We start from the raw sequence: 20,684 nt of genomic DNA, 5'->3' as shown, positions 1-20,684 counted from the left end.
GCTAAATTACTTTTTGTACATTAACATGTTTAATGTATGTTTAATTTAGACATTACGTTTGCTGAACAACTACTGTAAACCAGCAATAGAAATATGAATGTTATAAACTAGGTAAATAGATGTAAGGCTTTTAAAATTTCTGAAATATTTCTTTTCTTATTTTGCTAGGATAAGTCTACAATCACTGGTTATGTTGTGGCTTACACAAACAGACGTTGTTTTTATTGAGGAACTAGTTAAATAAAATCTTCTTTCCTCATATTTTTTAAACCATGATTTCCACAGCAAGTGTTTTTTGTTTGCTTTTCCATTTCTGTTTTATTATACAAGCCGTACATCTGCATATCCAGCACAACACAGGGAGTGTAATGCAGCTGAGACGATCAAAGGAGATGGTGATTATGGCTAATGGACAGTTACAACAAGTACAGACTGCAACATTATTTGGCATCAACAACCCTGCTATAATCATCCAAATGTTTTATATTCTCAGCATTTTGTACTCCATGTAGGATGTAATTTACAGCACATCTCAAACTGCAAATAATTCACCATCCTGCCCTGTTGGATTTTCATTTTTATTACAGATAGCTTGTTTTGTCTGACATAAAAATGTCGTGAAACATCTGTCTGCTCTCCGCAAAAACTATTGAGACCGTAAGATGCTGAGTTACTTGCAGCCCATTGGTGTCTCTGTAAGTTCCATAACTCTACCATAATGCAAATTCCAATCTCAGTGGCTCACTGTCTAGAAATGTGGATCCCCAGTGGGAGCCCAGATGCCTGGTTTATTTCTGATGTTGACTGACAGCTTTGGACTTTTGTGGTGCAGTCAAACAATCTCTGTCTAGTCTCCCCTGACAACATGCGTGTTCTCCTGTGTGCTCTCTCTGCCCCTTTTCTCCTCAATTATTGCTGGAATGGAGACAAATATTCTTCATTGTAGAGGAAACAATGAACAGTTCATCAAACATCTGAAATGTTGCCTTTGTGGCAGCAGCTGTTTTCATGGCATTAATGATTGTTTTTATTGAGGTTAAAGTTTTATAGACACTCAAATTTGAGCATATGTTAGAGTACTGTGGTAGCCTTAGCTTGTTTGACTTTATATGGGTTTTATATCTCTGTATAAAAGAAACACCACCTTGATGAATAAATTTAAAATGATAATTTGCATATAATTTAGAATAAATTTACAGTTTTACAAAAATTTGTTAGAATCCCATGTTTAGCATTTATAAACAGTATAAACCCTTCATAATTTTTTTGTATAACACCCTAGAATATAGCTATAAGCAGATACACTGCCTGGCAACTTTATTAATTACACCTGTATAATTATATGCACTTCAAGGCAACACTTCCACCATAGCCTCTGTTTATGAAACTCAAAATGTTGCAGTTTTTGGTGAAATTATCAGAAATGTAGCAATTATTTGTTTGTTATAGTTTCATAAACAGATGTTATGGTGGAAGTGTTGCCTTGAATTTCATACAATTGTACAGGTGTGATTAATAACGTGGCTGGGCAGTGTATAAGGGCATGTTTAAAATGTTTATGAATCTATTTTTAATAACTATACAAGAATATAGTTATTCTATTCAATTCAGTGATGTGGCCGGTCACTGCTCATCAGAAACATAGAGCTCCAGAGCCAGGGCAACCTGCAGAAAGGTACAGGGTGAGTGAGAGGACACACTATGGGAGAGAGGAGACATGAAGTTAGTGACATGTAATGCTGGCATATAGATGCATGGAGAGGAGAGGAGCTCAGAGCATCATGGGCCCCCCCAGTAGCATAACTAAGGGAAGGCTCAGGGTCACCTGATCCAGCCCCAATTATAAGCTTTATCAAAAAGGAAAGTCTTAAGTCTAATCTTAAAGGTAGAGAGGCCTGCTCTCAAACTGAGACTGGGAGCTGGTTCCACAGGAGAGGAACTTGATACGTACCTAAAGGCTCTGCCTCCCATTCTACTTCTATGGACTCTAGGAACCACAAGTAGACCTGCACTCTGACAGCAAAGTGTTCTGCTGGGATGATAAGACTCTATGAGGTCTTTAAACATTAAATTCATCCCAGTCTCACTGCAAATAAACATGAATGCATTGAATTATTGACTCGGAAAATGAAACAACGTGTGGTGAACTAAATATATGTCATGACAGAACAGACAACTTGGATAACTGTTAAAGCAATTCATTTCAACAATGTTAAATGTAGCACATACATTTTTTTATGTTAATACTTATTCATAAATACTTACCAAGTCATGACAACTGAGCAAACTCCATCCACTAATGCAGCTGATAAAGTGTCGTTGTCGTTTTATTTCTAAGGACACACTAGTTATAGATGCTTATAATAGTTGACAAATACACTAAACATTTAAAACATTTTAATAACTTCTTAAAGCTATAGTAGATTATAGTCTGATTTCAAAAATACTCAGACATACAAAATAGTTAAATAAAATATTACTGCCAGTAACCACTTTGGCTTTGCGTGCATTACAGGAAATGATGAGGATGAAATAGATAAAATGCTCCCTATACTGCTGCTTTCCTTCATGTACACAGACATCAGGAGATGAAGGAAAAATGTCAGTGAATGTCACTAACCCTTTAGGGACACCCGTGTCCTGTTCTGAAAATGATTGGCGGAAGGAGGGCTTAGCAGCAGCAGTCTTGTATCTGTTAAACCTGCACATTTAAACTGCTACTTTGAAAAATGCCTTTCCGTCCTTTTATCTGTGCAGAATGGACGAGCCTTTATACCGACTCAGTGAGTAGCCTAGTAACAGACTGGAAATCAACTCATTGGGACAGATATCAATGAAAGCTTTTCAAAGCCTATGCTGAAACCTGCACCATGTCCCATCCCAGCGGCTTGTTTCCATGACAACCCCTCCCTCCATCTACCTGCAGGTGCTGGCAGCCAAGTGAGTGAAGTCCCCAGAGCCTGAAATACCACTGACAAGGTCAACACCCTGCAGGGTAGGAAACCACTAAAACATCATGTACTGTATGCTCCAAAGATGTGGAGTGAGAAAAGCTCCATCTTTGCACTGATGGTGAAGGAGAGCAAGGTCCTCATGATTCTTTTTCTTCTGTCAGGTGAACAACAAAAAACTATGAAAAACAAAATGTTATTTTACAAATATTTACACAGTTGATGCTTCATGTGGAGCCACATATTCATCCTCTTTTCAAGGACTGAAGATGTGTGGTCTGCCTGATTGGGGCTTCGCTCAACTCTAGGAGGTAAAGTGCCCAGTGGCTCGCACAATAGGATGACTCTCTGTTTTCAGTTTCTTTTCAATATACCCATTGTAGTTGCTGAGAAAAAGGAATTAATTTATTCTCTATCCAGTGAAAAGGCAGAAGTCTGAGCCAGAACCTAAAGTTCTTCAGCCACTTGGATCTGGAACACCTATTGAATTTCACTTTGAAGTTTCTGATGACACATAGCTGAAACTCCAGATGAGCACTTGAGGGGTGTGGCAGCCATGATGCATGACATTTAAAGATAAGAATTTGATAAAACAGGCTTTGAATATGCGCTCAATGACTATACATAATACTGTGCTAAAAGACCAAAGGCCAAAGCTAACACCATGTCTACACCTTAGATGTGTTATAGGAATTGAATCATGGATAAAGAGAAGTGGATAACAAATTACAAGACAGCTTCCAGTCTATTCCTCCCAGAAGAAATCTTCATTCATGGTTTCAGATTTCAGCCATAAAATTTACCAAGATGTTCCTCATGCTTCCAAGTTTTTGGGCCCATAAAGTCTGCACACTTGTGTCAGGGTAAGACTCCCAGCAGGCAAGCTGGCTGACTTCCAGTTGACTTCATAAGCACATGAATGAGGTAAAATAAAAAATGTGCTATGGCTTAATTAGACTTTCAAGCTGATATTGGACCCAGTGGATCAAGTTATAATAATAAAAAGAGTCATAATGTATTGTAAATGGTCTGCACTTACATAGCACTTTTCTACCTTACCTGGACAAAGCGCGTTACAGATTTCCCAATTCACACACAGAGTGATAGCAGCAGAGCTGCTGTGCAAAGCATTGGCCTGGCCACCAGGAGCAACTTGGGGTTCAGTGTCTTGCCCAAGGACACTTCGACATGTAGAGTGGAGAGGACGGAATTCGAACCGCCAACCTGTAATCAGGGATTAACCCACTCTGCCCCTGAGCCAAGGCCACTGTTACACATTGTGTAGCTCAGTGTGAATATGCTTGTGTTAAAATAAAACTCTGTTTTCTAGGCTCTGGGAATGTTTTACAAACATAAGACTAAAATATAATACGACAATTTGCCAAATACTATTTAAATCTCAGTTGTGTGCATGCTATGTAATGTAAATCATTACGTAAGCAACATGTCATTTTCTAGTGCTAAAGAGAATGTTGACAGTGAATTATAATACAATGACATGTCACCTATTACTGTTTATGACCAATTAGTGTCTTTCTTGAGCAAGAGCAGTCTGACAGTAGCTCTCACAAGCCTGGATATTTGTTTGCTTGTGCTACAGTAAATATTACAGTTGCTGCAAGCAGGGCTATCTATGCAATACAAACCCTTCTATAGAAATCACAGTTAATACATTCATAGACATAAGTAGACATTTTTTTATTTTTTCAGTATAAGGCTGTTAAATTGTCCATATGCCTGTCAACTGTGATATAATTTTCTTGAAACAAAAACTATGTAAAGCCAACAAGAGCAACAAACAAACAAAACCAACAAACAAATGCCTCTTCCAAAGATGAGTGGAGCTGAGAACATGAAACTACAATGAGGAAAGCAGAAAGCATTTCACTGCTTTTTGTAACCCACACAGCACTCAGCATTTGGTGGCTCAGAGTGCCCTGGTTCCTTGCTACATGTGTTTGGACAATGCAATAAGGTCCATCACAAAAGATGATCATTAACAGTGCTCAAGAGAAGGTCACCATCTTGCATTGATTGTTTATGTAATCAAATAAGAAGGCATGCGTAAACAAAGTCATGAGTATTCCTTGTTGGATGCAATGACCACGCTGACCCAGCCGCAGATATTTCATTGTTCTGGTGAGCATGTGGGAGGTATGGTGATGCAGTGGTTAGCGCTGTCGCCTCATAGGAAGAGGGTTCCGGGTTCTGTTTGGAGTTTGCATGTTCTCCCTGTGCCTACATGGGTTCCGTCCAGTTACTCCAGCTTCCTCCCACAGTCCAAAGACATGCAGATTGGAGACTTTAAACTGTCACTGGGAGTGTATATGTGTGTGGTTGTCTGTCTCTAAGTGTCAGCCTTGTGATAGACCAGAGACCTGGCCCCGCCTCTCACCCTATGTCAGCTGGCTTTGGCTCCAGCCCCCCTGTGACCCTACTCAGGAATAAGCAGTATAGATAGTGGATGGGGGAGTGTGGGTGTGACTTCACACCTCTTCCCTGCAGAGACAGCACCTGTGAGCTTGTTCTGTTATTATTCTCACAAGTACAAAGATAAATTTTACTGCACACAAAGTGCTTGCTACCCAGCAAGCATTGACAAATGACACTATGCAGAAGGTGGTGAAGTTGATTTGCATGACCTCCACCAAATCCTTATGGTAAAAATGTCATTTGTAAGGTGGAAACATGCCCTGGCCACCCCCAGAATCTGATTGGCCACCCCTGCCAGAGGCAAAATATAATGCATCTCAGTGTTGATGAATGAACATCGAAACACAATGACAAATTGTTGCTTTATATATAACAAACACCACTGTGCCAGCAGTATCACAAAGCAGGTAGCATGATGTAGTCCTAGCCTTGATCAGTTATGTTTTATGGGTTTTCAATATTGATGCATAGCGTTGAGTCAGCAACTAGCGGATGACAGAAAGTTTGCTGTGTTTGAGAGATGTACTGTGCTTTCCTGAAGGCATGCAAACTCTTTCCTGTTAGGCCAACACCAAACACGTGATGTTTTTCTATCAGAATGTAAATGGCCCCTTAGAGGAATGATCACTGAACAGTGGTATAATAGTTGAACAAATGTATTCTCTGCAGTAGAGGGCCAGTGAAGCAATGAGTTCCACTAGTGTCATCAAAATATGAACTCTTTCTTTAACAGTGGTGTGACATCTCTCTAGGAATCTGATTAAGAGCTTAAGGTTCTTGGAAGGAACCCAGTGAGACATGTGGCTTTGTTGTTAGCCTTTAATGACACAGACATTTAGTTTGGATAATGACGCATACAATCATGAGCAGACTAGTTGTTTTTTTATTAGTAGTTTTATGGCTTATTTATTCATAGGATTGAATTATGATCATTACTTCTGTACTATCTGAATAAAGACAACTGTAGTGAGTTACAAAACACATCAAGAGAAAGGAAATATAATGCATTTCAGTAATGTTAATCATCTGGTAAATGCATAATGAATTGCTGGAGCAACTGTTCTGGTGTTTTCTCCCAGGGCCCAATTAAAGAGTTTTGCTTTTTGCCTACAGTATACTGTTGTATGAATGTGTGTCAAGTCTCAGTGCTGACACAGATGCTTGAACCTCATTTCCATCTTCTTAGACATAGCTCCTTCTCTTAGGTTCTGTCTTTATTCACACAGGGTTATGAAGTGGTCTGCAGTAATGGAAGCCAAAATCCACGGGTACAATAGGCTAAATTCAGAAACACAATAAATAAAAGACACATTTAATAAGCACACTATTTCCTGTTGCAGTGGGAAACAGACAACATTAACGTGAAACAATAATGGGGCAGTACAATCAGTGGGCTCACTCCATTACTCCATCGACTGCCTGGTCATTAAAACAGTGTAAGATATTTTCTTATATTAACTGTATTTGTGTGTGTTTAACTATGCAAACATGGCCTCCCACATGCATCTTTTGGATTTGGTAGGCTATTACAATAAATTAAAGCCAGCAGATTACAGTGTTGCATAACAATCTGTTACACATACTGAGTTTTGACTTTATGCTGCTTCTGACCTTTCACCCTTGCACAGTGGTGACATTAAAAACCAGGCCAGAAAAGGTCAACCATCTGTTGACTAAACCATACAAGTCTTGCCTTTACTAAGGTTCACATGTACATTAGAACATAAGAGATGATACATGTGAGAGCGTTCTCATTGCTTTATTTTATTGGGAAGACATCACTGGGGCTCGTCTTCCCAGTGTGTCCTGCTCCGTTGCCACTAGTTGGACTCTGTGGGCATTTTTTCAGGTGATTTGACATGTTGAATTGGTGGTCGGACCTCATCAGTGAGAGAGGCCATGCTGGTTGGCTGTTGAGCATTAGCAAATCAATGCACGAGAAGAGAACGGTTCTGGAAAGCCCCTTCATCAGCCTGTCACTGATGATTTCACCCATTTAGTGCAGTTTCTCTTAGTTTCTCATCTCTACATCCTCCTATTTTCTTCCACAACCAAAAGACCAAGGGCAGAGAACACCAGTGCCGTTTGCAACTTCTTATCAGACAGCTTGTATTTTCTCTGTCTAGCTCTTCTTTACCTTTCTGAATTGTAAATACAGATACCACCAACCTGCTGGTAGGGGGAGTCATTGCTGTCACGCAGGCGTAGAGCGTACCCAAACAAAGGTGACGTGAGGCAGTGCAACAGTCATCCTATGTCTCTGCTAGTTCTTTCATGTCAGCTTGGTGTGTCTCTGCCCCTAAGGGTGGCAATGTCAATCTGTCACTCTATTGGTTGGTCAGGTCACCACTTTGTTTTTAATATCTCAACAACTATTAGACATCATTCATGTTGCCCAGGCAAAAAAATCTTCATGATTTTGATGATTTGCCAGTTTTTCCTCCAGTACATCTAAGTTTCAACTTTTGTAAATTCGCAACATCTAATCAATGTTTTTACTTGCAGAGAAACATGCAGCTATTCAATTAAGCTCAAGAAGATATTTTAAAAACTGCATATAAGATATTAAGAATGGTGAATGATGAAATTAAAGACTTTGGCTATCTTTATTATAAACAGAGTAACTGTTTCTTGCCACAGCCTTATTGCAAATATTTGCTCAAAGGGTTACATAAACTTGCATTCTGTCTGAGGAAACAATACTACTGTAGTTGCCATTCAAGAGCTTTTTCCATTTTCCATAATGATGCCACAGCATTAAAAAGTGTTCATTGATGTGTGTTGCAATCATTCTCCACTGTGACTGGGGCAAACTGACTTCTCATACACAACCCATTTCACACTTGTATGTGTGCAGAAGGCAGAATGTGGCTCTTACAAATATGGAGTCAGATTGGATGCATGATCATTACTGATTAAAAAAAGGTGAGTGTGTGTTTTTTTCGTTCCTACCACCTACCTATAGAGAGTTACAGAAATTACAAGGCAGGCTGGAACTCAGAAGTAAATGATGATGCCAAACCTGTCCCCATGACCAACAGGTTGTTCTACTGCAACACTGGACCTGAACTGACTGGCCAAATTTAAACAAATGCTGTTTAACACTGATTTAACGTGCGTTTGACAAGGCACAGTGAACATGTCATTCAAACAAAGCCAAATACAAACAAATTGTCTGAGGTCAGAGTCTCTTTTGTCTCTCTACAGCACATGACGTCCTGCTGAGAAAGTGTCCACTGGTTATTAGACCCAGACACTGATCCATAGCAGGTTAAGTGGAAACAGACAAAGGGTATTGATTGGACTGGAAGACTGGAGCCTCAGCATCTTTACAGGGATCATGCCTGGTTGACTTGATTTGTGAACGCTGTGCACTGATTGCTGGAGGATATGCACCGCTGTTATTCTCCTTTACTCTGTGAACATTGTATTTTTATGTTACTGCATGTTATTCTTGTGAGAGTGGAATGAAACTTAATCACCAAACCTGATGTAAACCATGTACGTTTACTGCTTGGTATTTCACTCTTCTTAATTAAATAGAAAAAACTTTATTGGGTTGTTAATGTGTTTAATGAGACTGAAGGTAAAGATAATCACAGTATAACAATGCTTTGGGAGTCCCGAGTGGTGAGGAAGGGCAGGGCAGTCACATCCGCCTTATAGTGAATATGAGTTGTTACCATCAGGATGAAGGTGCAAGGTACTGCCACTGGAGCCTGCCAGTACTCAGAGGTCCTTCATCCCCTCCAGTTTACCTCTGTGAAAGAAATTCTTGGTGTCACTTTTTAATTGTGAGTGTGATATTGTCTGATGTCTGTCTTTAATTGTAATGTTCTTGTCTGTCAGTGGCCATAAATAAAAAATAATTGAATTTTAGAAAGGACAATAATCTAACTTGATTATTCATTGCTGTTAAGTGTGGACACCTGCTGTAAGTCCATAGTTTAGGTATGAGGAAAAGCTCCTTTGTAGTCTAGGCCCTGTTTTTTGCAGGTATACTAGCACCTTGACTGCATTTTCTCACCCATCTGTGGTAGCTGGATAAATTTAAAGCAAAAAAAGAAAAACTGATTTTGTTTACCTATGTACAGTCTTGACTAACTTGACTTTTTGTATGTTTCTATCTAACTTCATTCTTCAAACTCAGAGTGAAGAGCTAAATATATTGCTTGCCTCAGGAGGCCAGTGAACCCCGTTGACTTCTCACTTAATTGCTTTGCTAAATCTTGTCATGTGAGTGAATCACACTGTCGCTGCAGTTGCCTGGCAGCAGAAGAAGGCACCCAAGAGTCTCGTGGGATGATTTGCTGCAGTGCACGAATACAGGCTGAAATCATCCTGCTGTGAGTTGTTATCCCACATAAAGTTTGAATACAGTGAATTGTTGTTTGAATCTTTCACAGTTTTTTTTTTCTTTCTTATATTTTTCACTTTTGATTTGAAAATGCAACCCTTTAAGTGTTCTGGTTGTCTCTGCGATTAAGCCAAACTTTCCTGTTTCACTGCCTTTGATGGCCTTTGGTTAACTCAGTGAAGCAGACAGAAAACACCCCAACTCATCATAATCATGCCTACTCAAGCTGACAACAGCAGATGAGGTAAACCTTTGATTCTTTCTTTGTTCTTCATTGTCAGTGCAGACAAAGGTGCATCCAATAAGCTACAGCACAGCTTTCCTCACAAGCTGGGAGAAGCATCGAAGCCAATTTGAGGCCAAGTCAATCAACACAGTAGCAGAGGGAGAGCTGGGCTGTTGTTGATAATCTCCCCAGAGAACATGCTCTATCACGCCTTTGGTTCATTAACTCTCCAACCAATTGTAGTCCAGGCCTCAAAGTTCTGCTTGTCTGTGTTGATCTGTTCTCATTAAAGCCAAAGGATCCCTGACAAAGGTACCCCTCATAGACCCCCAACAACCTGTCTCATCCACAGCAAGACAAGCTGTGTCACCCTATTGTCAGCCACACAATGAGAACCACAATGTCACAACATATTATGTACTCCAGGAAAGGCCTTGCTACAAGAAAAAAATATGTTAAAGTGGGATTTCAATTAAGGGCTGCATCTAAAATTAACCTGAAATCTTCGAAGTGTTATTTGAAATTGCCGAGCAATGGACAAAATATTATTATCAAATGCTTCACTGCTGTTTAGGGTCATGATGCAACTTTTTGACAAAACAGTGTTACTGAAGCAGTTGAGGACTTTAATTAATAGGGGTGGCAGCATGGTGATGTGGTGGTTAGCGCTGTTGCCTCAGAGGATGAAGGTTTCGGTTTCGAGCCCCTGATGCCTTTCTTTGTGGAATTTGTATGTTCTCCCTGTCCCTGCATGGGTTCTCTCCCACAGTCCAAAGACATGCAGCTTACCTTGACTGGTGGCTCTAATTGCCCATACAATTCCCAGCTGATAAACAAAGCAAAACTGACTTGTTTGTACAACAACTGGTTAACAAACACTTTAAGGTTGACTACCACACTGTACTAAAATTCTTGATAACAAACTAAGCCATGCTTTAAGAGGTGTCATACCTTTTGAAAGCTGTTTTCTGTCTAAGGCACTGATTATGAAGCACAACACAGCAGCTGATTCCTTTCACCATTAACTTCTGTTGTTGCCATATCAGTCAGTCAGTCAGTTATCAGTTTATTGCCAAATACTTGTACTAGTTCACTTCCAGCATTTCATATGTAATCTGAAATCAAGATCCAGGACTAATAACTGACAGCACAAATTTTGTCCAAGGACAGTGATGAGGGCAGATTCTCAAAGGAACCTCCTTGGACACTTGTGTACAGTGCAGAAATGCCAGATGACAATGTGACCTCCCCCCATCTGCCTCTGATAGGCACCAGAGAATAAACCACTGCATATCAATTGCACATGACAATGATGTAACACCAGACAAAGGTCAGACGTGGAAACACTACACAACTTACTAACTACTAACATGACCCCATTCAGTCATGTGTTAACCATGACTTGAATATCAGTCTGACAACATTCAGTGGTTGTTGTTTTCATAATAGACACCATTTCACTGAACACAGCTAAATTGTGTAACAGAAAGAAAAGGTCTTGAATTAGGTCTTCTGTCATGCCATAACTACTTCTGGGTCTGTTTGTCTGGGCTGCTATAAACCCACAGGAGCCATACTGACATGGCCATGTTTTCCCCATTGTCAGAAGACACTCTTTAGCATTTAATTTTCTGTAGTGGGCCTCATCACCTTTTCAGGGTACTTCTTATGGGAGTTAGCATTTTAAACCATTTTAAATTCAATTTACCAGATTTTGAAATTAGTATTAACTGATTCCCAATTCTCCTCAAGCCTGTATTTTTCTTCATGTGCCTTGCTCACTATAAATGAGGTCCACTGTGGAGTAAAAATAGGAATGCTTTCCCTATTTTACTTTACTTACTTACTTATCTAGGCCTGCCATCTGCAGGCAATTTGACATTAATGCAGATGAGTGAACTTACACCAGTGGATACTGCACTTCCTGTGCTGCTCAGGAATGATAATGATAAATAATGAGAAACGTGAAGACAATTAGGACAATGAAAGAAAGAGGCAAAGAGAAAATGGAATACTCTTTACAGTATATAAACACAATATATAAAGGTGTGACACTGAGAGAGTACTTGTATTGTTTCTAACAAGTAACACTCTCCAGTTATACCCTGCAGTAGTTTAGAATGAAAAATTTTCCCATGTTTTTGTCTTTAGTATTGCCAGATGGTGTAATAACACAAACACCTTGCTAGAGGGCGCTAGTCTCTAATTACACTCCCGGAAGTTGTAGTGTCGAGTTTGTGTTCATCTCAGCTGATTGGAAATTTAAGACATGAATGTGCTCGACGAAAAGAGTTACGTTTTGGATTTGAGTAAAGGCCAGGAGAATGTACCTGTTGTGGTTGAAAGACGTTCAGATGTGCTGACATTTCCTGAATTCCAGGTAGCGTTACATCGCTTTGCCGGTGCAGCGGAACACATTTATCGTCATCTGGTAGCTAACGTTATGCTACAGATGTTTTAACTAGCTAAACATTTCTAGTCTCGTTTTGGTAGTTAAGCTGTTTCAGTGAGACCGTTGGAGGTTTTTGTTATTTACTTGTATACAATCTAAGCTACAATGTTTATGAAGCTGATAAAATACCAATTGCACAGCTGTTACATAAATATCTGAATGTGTTCATAGTTAAAGGATAAACTGCAAAAGCCAGGTTTACTGTTCTTCTCTCTCTACTAGACCTTTATTACAAGAAACGCTTTGACTTGTCATAGCAGGAAAGGATGGCTCCGTTTGATACCAGTGTCACACACAATAATAGCCCACATAAAGTAGCTAAATTTAATTACGCCATCATCAATCTTTTTGCCCACACCTGTGGCTTCTCGTGCTGTAACATAACGTGATATGACTTTCTGTTGTGAAAATGGCTTGGTCACGTGTCTCGCATGCAGACGTGTGATTTCCTTTCCTCTGTTTGCAATAATCCGGAGAATACAGCCGCATATTACTTATGCTTGCCAACACATAGGCCTTCTGAGTCAGCCTGCTGTGTCTGATACTGCCCATGTAAGTCAGCAGTGTCGCATCCCTTTGATTCAACATGTTACTGAAGACAGCTTGACTGACATCTGATAACCTCAACATCTAATATGTAGACTAATATCTCAATTTGTCAAATTTAAATAAAAGAAAAGGAAAATATTGCGATGCTGTTTTGTATGAGACATGCTCAAACAGAAAAAGAATGCCTGTTTTAGACTGAATATTAAATGATAAGACCAGTTATTTTCTATATCAGAGGTTGTGTTGGCGATTCATTTCAGAAGCTTTATATATATATATAGTTCTTGAAATTCTCTTTTCATCCCACTGGCAATTAAATGTAAAAGCAAGCACCAGTGGCAGCAGCAGGACCGAAAAAAGCCTGACCTGTAGTTTTATTCGATCCGAGCAAAACCATCGAATGGCTTATCTGCCTGTGCACTCATTGTACAAGTCTCCCACAAGGCCAGGCAGCCAGACATGTTACCACTCTGTTTTTATAGCTAAAGCTAGCGAGCTATGGCAAAGCAGGCACCCGCAGCAGCTTTCGGTTGCAAACAGAGACCATATTCAAGAAAGTTACGACTAAAAGAAGTTAGAATTAACATTGGTGTGGTTTTTGAATGATGGCAACAATTGAGAGAACATGAGGGGTTGAAAAGAGACGCTATGGTGGCTGTAATCACTTCTATTTTGTTTGGGGGGGGGTTATTGTTAAACTATACCTTTAACAGTATTGTCAACGCTCCACATGTGGAGAAAAACTGAAATTGAATCACTTCTTCTCACAATATCTGTCAGTCTCCAGCCTGGATTATCCTATATTATTCATCTCTGTGTCACCTTCATTGTTGTTAAGCAAACAATTAAAAATACATCAGTGAAATACCCTGCTGTGCTGGGTGACATTTCTTCATTATCAAACCCCAGACCTTAGCGTGAGGAGCTACTGTACTACAAATAATACAGAGAGCTCACACAAAATCTCCCATATGTACAGTTGGCTCTGACTTGTACCAACTTCAGGAAATTATGGCTGCTTGTATGGCAGCATAGTCAGGTCTGTGTTTCATAATGAAATAAACATGTCACCCAGTGCAGCAGTGTGTTTCCCTGATGTGTTTTTAATCATTTTTGAACAACAATGGAGGTCTATGGCACAGACAAAGAAGCTAATCCAAGAGTGACAGCTGACAGACATTAACTGTGAGCAGAGGCAATTCATTGTTGGTTTTAGTCTCCGTATGGAGATTACTAAAAATATGATTAATATAGAAAATGACTGGCCTTATCCTTTAAGCATGTGCTTTCCAAAATCATTTTCAAGGCACGTCACTGCCACTTTGAAAGATAGCAGCTGTAGGGATGCCACTACAATAAAGGACTTAATTAACAGGAAGACACATGATAATAATAAAATAAAAATAAAAACTTTAAGATTTAATGTATGGTGTGTTAAAAGATTAGTCTTTCACTTAAGCTTTGTGCAAAAATAATATGGCTGGGTGAAAAACTCATCAAGCCTGGTGGTTATAAACACTACCAAATGAAATGTATTGTTTTACCAGCAGATGGCAGCAAATCATCATTGCTTACAGCCACATCAGCTGACTGCAGCACAGGGAATCAAAAAATAACTGACTCTTTAGAGCCAAAGGAGTTGTCCTACTTTACAGTCCTCGCTTGTGATGCTCTAGGAGACCTTCCTGACTGCAGCTCCTATCCAGCCGGCTCTCTCATCGGGGGCTTACCCGTGGAGGCCCAAGGACTAATACACACAATGACATATTAAGACTAGTTAAAAGAATAAATTATTAAAGGTGACGAAAATAGTGAGCTAGCTAAACATTAAAAGCTTGCTTAAAAAGATGCGTTTTTAACGCTGACTTAAAGGCTGCCAGCTCGGCTATCGAGCGTATCTCTAAGGGCAGGGAGTTCCACAGCCTAGGGCCATGCACGGCAAAGGCGCGACCTCCCCATTTTTTGTAGTGCGCAGGGGGAACAACAAGAGCAGGGTGCCCCGATGATCGCAGGGTTCTGCGAGGGACGTATCTAGCCAGGAGGTCGGATAAGTACGGAGGGGCAAGGCCGTGCATGGCCTTAAAAACATAAAGCAAGACCTTAAAATCTACTCTCCATTTAACAGGCAGCCAGTGAAGGGATAGCAGAACCGGAGTGATATGGGCATGCCGACGAGTGTTTGTCAGCAGACGGGCAGCCGCGTTCTGAACAAGCTGGAGCCTGGAGAGTGATGACTGGGATAGCCCTGAGTACAGGGCATTGCAATAGTCAAGCCGGGAAGTCACAAACGCATGAATAGCTTTCTCTAAGTCACTGCGAGAGAGAAATGGCTTCACCTTTGCTAGCAGTCTTAGCTGGTAGAAGCTGGATTTAACCACTGACTTGATCTGATTATCAAAGTTAAAATCAGCATCAAAAATTACCCCCAGATTTTTTACCGCATTCGAGAGCGGGGGGGCATATGTGCCTAGATCAACTGAACTTCCGTCCAACTTAGGGCTGATAACAATAAATTCAGATTTTCCTTCATTTAAGTGAATAATATATGCACAGTAATATCTGTATCTGTAATATGCACAGTTCCAGAATCTGGTGAAATTATAGTTGTGTGTGGTCATGTATTGGTTTAACTGAATTACAAGCTGAGGTGAGTTGCAACTAGGCAGGTGCAAACTTTTTGATCTATGCCCTTAAACCTATTTTCCAGTTTGAATTGGAATTGGTGGTCTTTTTATATCACTTAATCTATAGATTATTTTCTTGTTTAATTGCTTAGTCTATAAAACGTCAAAAACTATTTTTAAAAATACAGCCCGGTCTTGAAATGGCTTAGTTTTGTTCAGTAAGAGTGAGTGCTTTTCTATTTTTTCAGAAAAAAATGACTGAAACAATTTATCAATCATAAATAAAATGGTTTGTTCTGTTTAAAATTTCTTTCAATCGATTAGTTGATGATCACTTAATAGTTTCAGCTTGAATTTGAATATTTTCAGGAAATATTATGCAGTTTCTTTGTTTTGTTTGTTCTTTACATTGTGCTTTATGGCCGCTTTGTTGTCATTTTTCAGTATTCCCCAGATAACGTTCAGGGACCAGGATGCACCGTTGACCCCAGTGAAGTCACCCTTCCTGGATGCACCTGCATTTCCCACTCCTGCCTCACTGAGAGCTGCTCCTGTCTGCAGACCCACAGACAGACATATGACAGCACTGGCACGCTGCTGGACCTCAACAGAAGTGGCACCAGTTACTGCTCACCTGTGTTTGAGTGTAATGCTCTTTGTTCCTGCAGTGACACTTGCTCTAACCGCGTTGTCCAGAGAGGGCTTAGAACTAGGCTGCTGGTTTATAGCACCAAGAAAAGGGGCTGGGGAGTACGGACACTAGAGCCCATTGCACGTGGGACGTTTGTGTGTGAGTATGCAGGAGAGGTGATCAGCTTTGAGGAGGCCAGACACAGACAGCTTGCTCAGAGGTTTGAGGAAAATAATTACATCATTGCCATCAGGGAGTATGCAGGTACAGACTCCGTCACTGAGACATTTGTGGATCCAGCCCTGGTGGGAAACGTAGGCCGCTTTCTCAACCACTCCTGCCTGCCTAACCTCTTCATGCTGCCAGTGCGAGTGCACTCTGTGGTTCCTAGACTGGCACTGTTTGCTGGACGGGACATTGATGCACTAGAGGAGCTGACATTCGACTACTCAGGAGGATACAGAAACCAGCCTCCTGTAGAGCTGATGTCCACACAGAGTAAGGCTGCCACACAGGCCAGTAGGACAGATGGACTCCAGAGGAAAGCATGTCACTGTGGTGCTAAGAACTGCACACAGTTTCTCCCACTGGATTTATCTATTATCAGCTGATATAATAGAAACTAAAAAATTCATATTATGCTAAAGAAAAGATGTTGTGTTTTCTCCTGAATTCTAACCACATATGTAGTTGTATCATGCTCTGTTTTCAGACTGAAATCTTGGTTAAATAAAAAGCTCATTAGAACAAGACAATGCAACAAGTTGGTGGCTCCATAAACGCAATCAGCTGGATGAGTCATTACTGTTCCTGTCATTGTTTCCTGTTTAGTCCCCCTGTCTTGATGCTCTCTCCCACTCGGTGTAAGAGGATCCAATGAAAAGAAACCACAAGGCAAGAAAAACTAGTTTTATTTTTCCAAGAGAGTAAACTTGTTGATGTTCCCATCTGTTCTTTCACTTCTTAAACCCATTTCATCTGTCAGGGGTGCTTGTTCTGTATAGGACGTGTCCCAGCGGGTTTACAGTCTTGCAGTCGTCATCTTGTCCTGGCCCAGAGAAGTCCCGTTTATCACATTATGAAGAAACAGGAGAATCAGTTGCATTGACAGACATGGAACAAATGCTGTTTAATAGGTTTCTTTTAGTGATTACATATACAGCAGGTCATTGCACTCTTATAGGTGTCAAAGCTTTTTGCAAGAGAAGATATTACATCATTGCAAAAAGCAAAATTCACATACAAGGTATTAATTGTCATGTGTCTCCATCAACTTGACATTTTAATCTTCATATAATGGAGCCTCCCTTTGTAGATATTCTCAGTTTCTAATCACTCTCAAATCTCAAGAGAGGTGGGACCAATTAAAAAGGGCCAGGGGTATTTTTTAAATAGAACCCAGCTTTATTTCCTTGTCAGAGAGGTGGAGGAGTCCCACTTTAGTGTGACCGTTCTGAAATCAGGACCTTCTCAATCTGCTCCATTTCTAGTCTAGACCTGCTTTCATCTTATTAATATCCTCATCTGGGTTAATTAGGATGGAGACCGTGTTTCATCCTGAAATGGAACCAGTACTCCAGCCACACTCGGGCTGAGAGAGAGAGTATATGGTGGTGGGGTGGGGGCATGGAAGCCCTCTACTGATAGGAGACAGCTGTCACGTTGATTGGTTTCTGTGTCATCCAGCGGAGAGGCGAGTGGCACAGGATGTTATTGTATTGCCCTTTGTTTAATCATTTGTCTGGGTTATTTTGGATCCTGTCTGTTCAGAACGGGCTGCTCTCTGCACCTGATGAGACTTACAGTTGGGATTTGAAAAAGAAGTTAGAGGAATAATTTGGCATTTTGGGAAATATACAGACAGTATGCACATTCTACCTAACAAACACTTCTATAGGTAACTAATAATGTGTTTAATCAAAAACCAAAGCTAAGCCCAATGGCAGCCAGTTATAGCTTCATATTTAACACAGAGATACTGTATAGTCCTGTGGGGGAAAGTGGATGGATGCTGCCTGTCGATGGCCTGAAGAAAAGTAGGACAGATTTTACGGAGAGGAAAAACAGGTATTTCTCATAACAAAAGATAGAAATGTAGAAAGTTCTGGGTCAAGGTTTCTCTTTCCATCAGGCACTGTATATAATGTGTGCTATATTCTGGTATTTTACCTCTGCTACCAGTGCATTCTACTTCAAATTTAAAAACAGGAAGCCATTTGATTTGTGGCTCTTTTTGTTGTGTCTTTGTGATAAGTCAGATTCCACTGTCCTTTCAGTAAATTTAAGAACTGACGGCCTCTCGTCGGATGTCAAAAATGACTTGTCATTTTTGAGTCTGATCTTGCTGGGATCTCTATGGCAACCGCCTGTGTGTACAGGAGGTGCTCGAAGACAAATCCTGACTCTTGCTGGGCTGTGGATGGTCACCTAGCAACCACCAATTAATCACACGAGGTGAACTTTCCCACTAAACCCCCCTCCACAGAAAAACAAACATGTCAAAGGTGCCTTACAATGAAGGAGCCTGTTACGTCATTTTGTAATTATTTCAAGAGCAGTGTCAGACTGTGTGTGTGAATAAGTCTCTAAAGGGAAAGGGTTTTTTTCCATTTGTGTTGGAGTTATACTTGGTTATTTTGCATAGTGGCACCTTTAACATAGTAGTCCTGCACAGCTAAATGTCAGAATAACTGGAATACACAAAAATACTGTAATGTTTAAAACCAAAGTGACCAAAAGATATTTTATGATATATTCTAAAGTTAAAACAAGAGTATAAGCCTATTACAGTAGCTCTCCAGGAGACCTGCTGTTTGTTGTTCCTATTGCTTTCAGTCAGGTTGCCAAATGATCATGGCTCTAAAGCATCAGCCATGCCTATATTCAAATAATAATATAAATGGTCACAACCAGAAATTGGTTAGCATAGCTTAGCATAAAGACTAGTGACAGAGCGAAGCTATAGACTCAGTCCAGAGGTGACAAAATGTGCCTACCATCACCTCGAAAGCTCAGTAACATCTCTTTGTGTATTATTTAATTTGCTCAAACCAGAACGTAGAAGCGCTGTTGGCTTTTTACAGGCAACCAGCAACGGCTCCATAAAATTAATGCTCCCAGTGAAGAAATAATTAAACCACTGAGATATATACCAGCATGTTACGTTATTCAGCATTAGAGGTGCAGATGGATGAATTTTGTTATCTTTGGACAGGGCCAGTCTAGCTGTTTCCCTGTTTCCAGTCTTTATGCTAAGCTAAGCTAACTGGCTGCTGGCTCTGCCTCTAATGAGAAATCAAATAAACATGGGGTCTATAGTATTTCCCAAAATGTCAAACAATTCCCTTAAAGCTAAAGAGTCAAGAATAAAGGGGAAACAATGTATTATTGGCCACTTGAATTACTTGTTCTATACTGTATTCTGGCTTTAAAAAGAGATTTTGATAGGGTTTGTTGTAGTCGCACTGATTTAGGCCAGTAAGACTTATATCTTGCCAATTGTCAATAAAAGGACAAAAACACAATGAGATACACTAAACATAACGAGAGTCATGCTTCACATTGATGAAGGAGTTTAGGATGAGTGACCAGTGAAGAAATTACAACTTGCAGTCCATTAGTTCAAAAGTGGAGCACCCTCCCGAAGTGGGAGCAGATGTCCTTGCCTTGAATCCTGCAGCCAAATCAAGAAAAAAAGGCAGTTCTCTGCTGGGTCTCAGCTGGCAAACACATTTCAAAGTCCAAGTTGAAAGATTTTTTTTCCAACTTTTAACTGTGTTGCGATGTTGGCTGATAAGAGAAGAGATGCTGGTAGAAGTTGCAGTCTAATTAGTGAAATACAGACACAGAAACTAGTGTTTGTATACTATAAATAAATGAATGTACTGTTATTATTATTATTATTGTTATTAGTAGTAGTAGTAGTAGTAGTATTTAATTATATTGGCTTGTTTGTAGCAGAATCCATAAATTAGCTTCATCAAAAAGATCTCAATGCTTAAATACGGAATTTCCTGAATGTATAAAATCAGATGTTTCTTTGAATTGCGTGTATATTTTCTGAACGATCTGTTCCGGCTTCTGTTGTATTAACTACAGATTAATAGATTAAACATCTTGGAACCTAGATCAGTAAGTTGCTTAGTGGCCAGAAAATAGTTAAACTACTTCACCATCAAAGGAAAGTCTGTCGAAACAAGTGCTGAAGAGAAGAGCTGATTGTTCCTCAAAATTTCAGGATTTATAGAAATTTGTGTAACTCTTTATTCACCAACACAAGTAGTAAGTGATTTTTTTCCCACTGTCCATCTTGTCTGATTTGGTGTACAATGGGGTAGGTTGCATTTTGCAGCTTCATTTCACTGATAGAGGAAGGAGATGTCAATGGGGGGGTTTCACATTACTCCTCCCATCACAGATGTTAAGTTAAATTTGGCCCAGGACACCTGCAGCGGGTTCAGC

The 20,684-nt window shown here is 40.0% G+C and overlaps 1 protein-coding gene across 1 annotated transcript; it reads left to right on the top strand.

The window, feature by feature from the left end:
• Nucleotides 1-12,161: 12,161 nt before the first annotated feature.
• Nucleotides 12,162-17,381, top strand: setmar (SET domain and mariner transposase fusion gene). The gene is made up of 2 exons (XM_020593220.1): nucleotides 12,162-12,347; nucleotides 16,037-17,381. The coding sequence occupies exons 1-2, from the start codon at nucleotides 12,237-12,239 to the stop codon at nucleotides 16,832-16,834; spliced, it is 909 nt and encodes a 302-aa protein (XP_020448876.1). The 5' UTR covers nucleotides 12,162-12,236; the 3' UTR covers nucleotides 16,835-17,381.
• Nucleotides 17,382-20,684: the final 3,303 nt, after the last annotated feature.

This window comes from Monopterus albus, unplaced genomic scaffold, assembly GCF_001952655.1.
Source record: "Monopterus albus unplaced genomic scaffold, M_albus_1.0 scaffold18.1, whole genome shotgun sequence".
NCBI lineage: Eukaryota > Metazoa > Chordata > Actinopteri > Synbranchiformes > Synbranchidae > Monopterus > Monopterus albus.
This window is presented reverse-complemented; position numbering and strand designations above follow the sequence as displayed.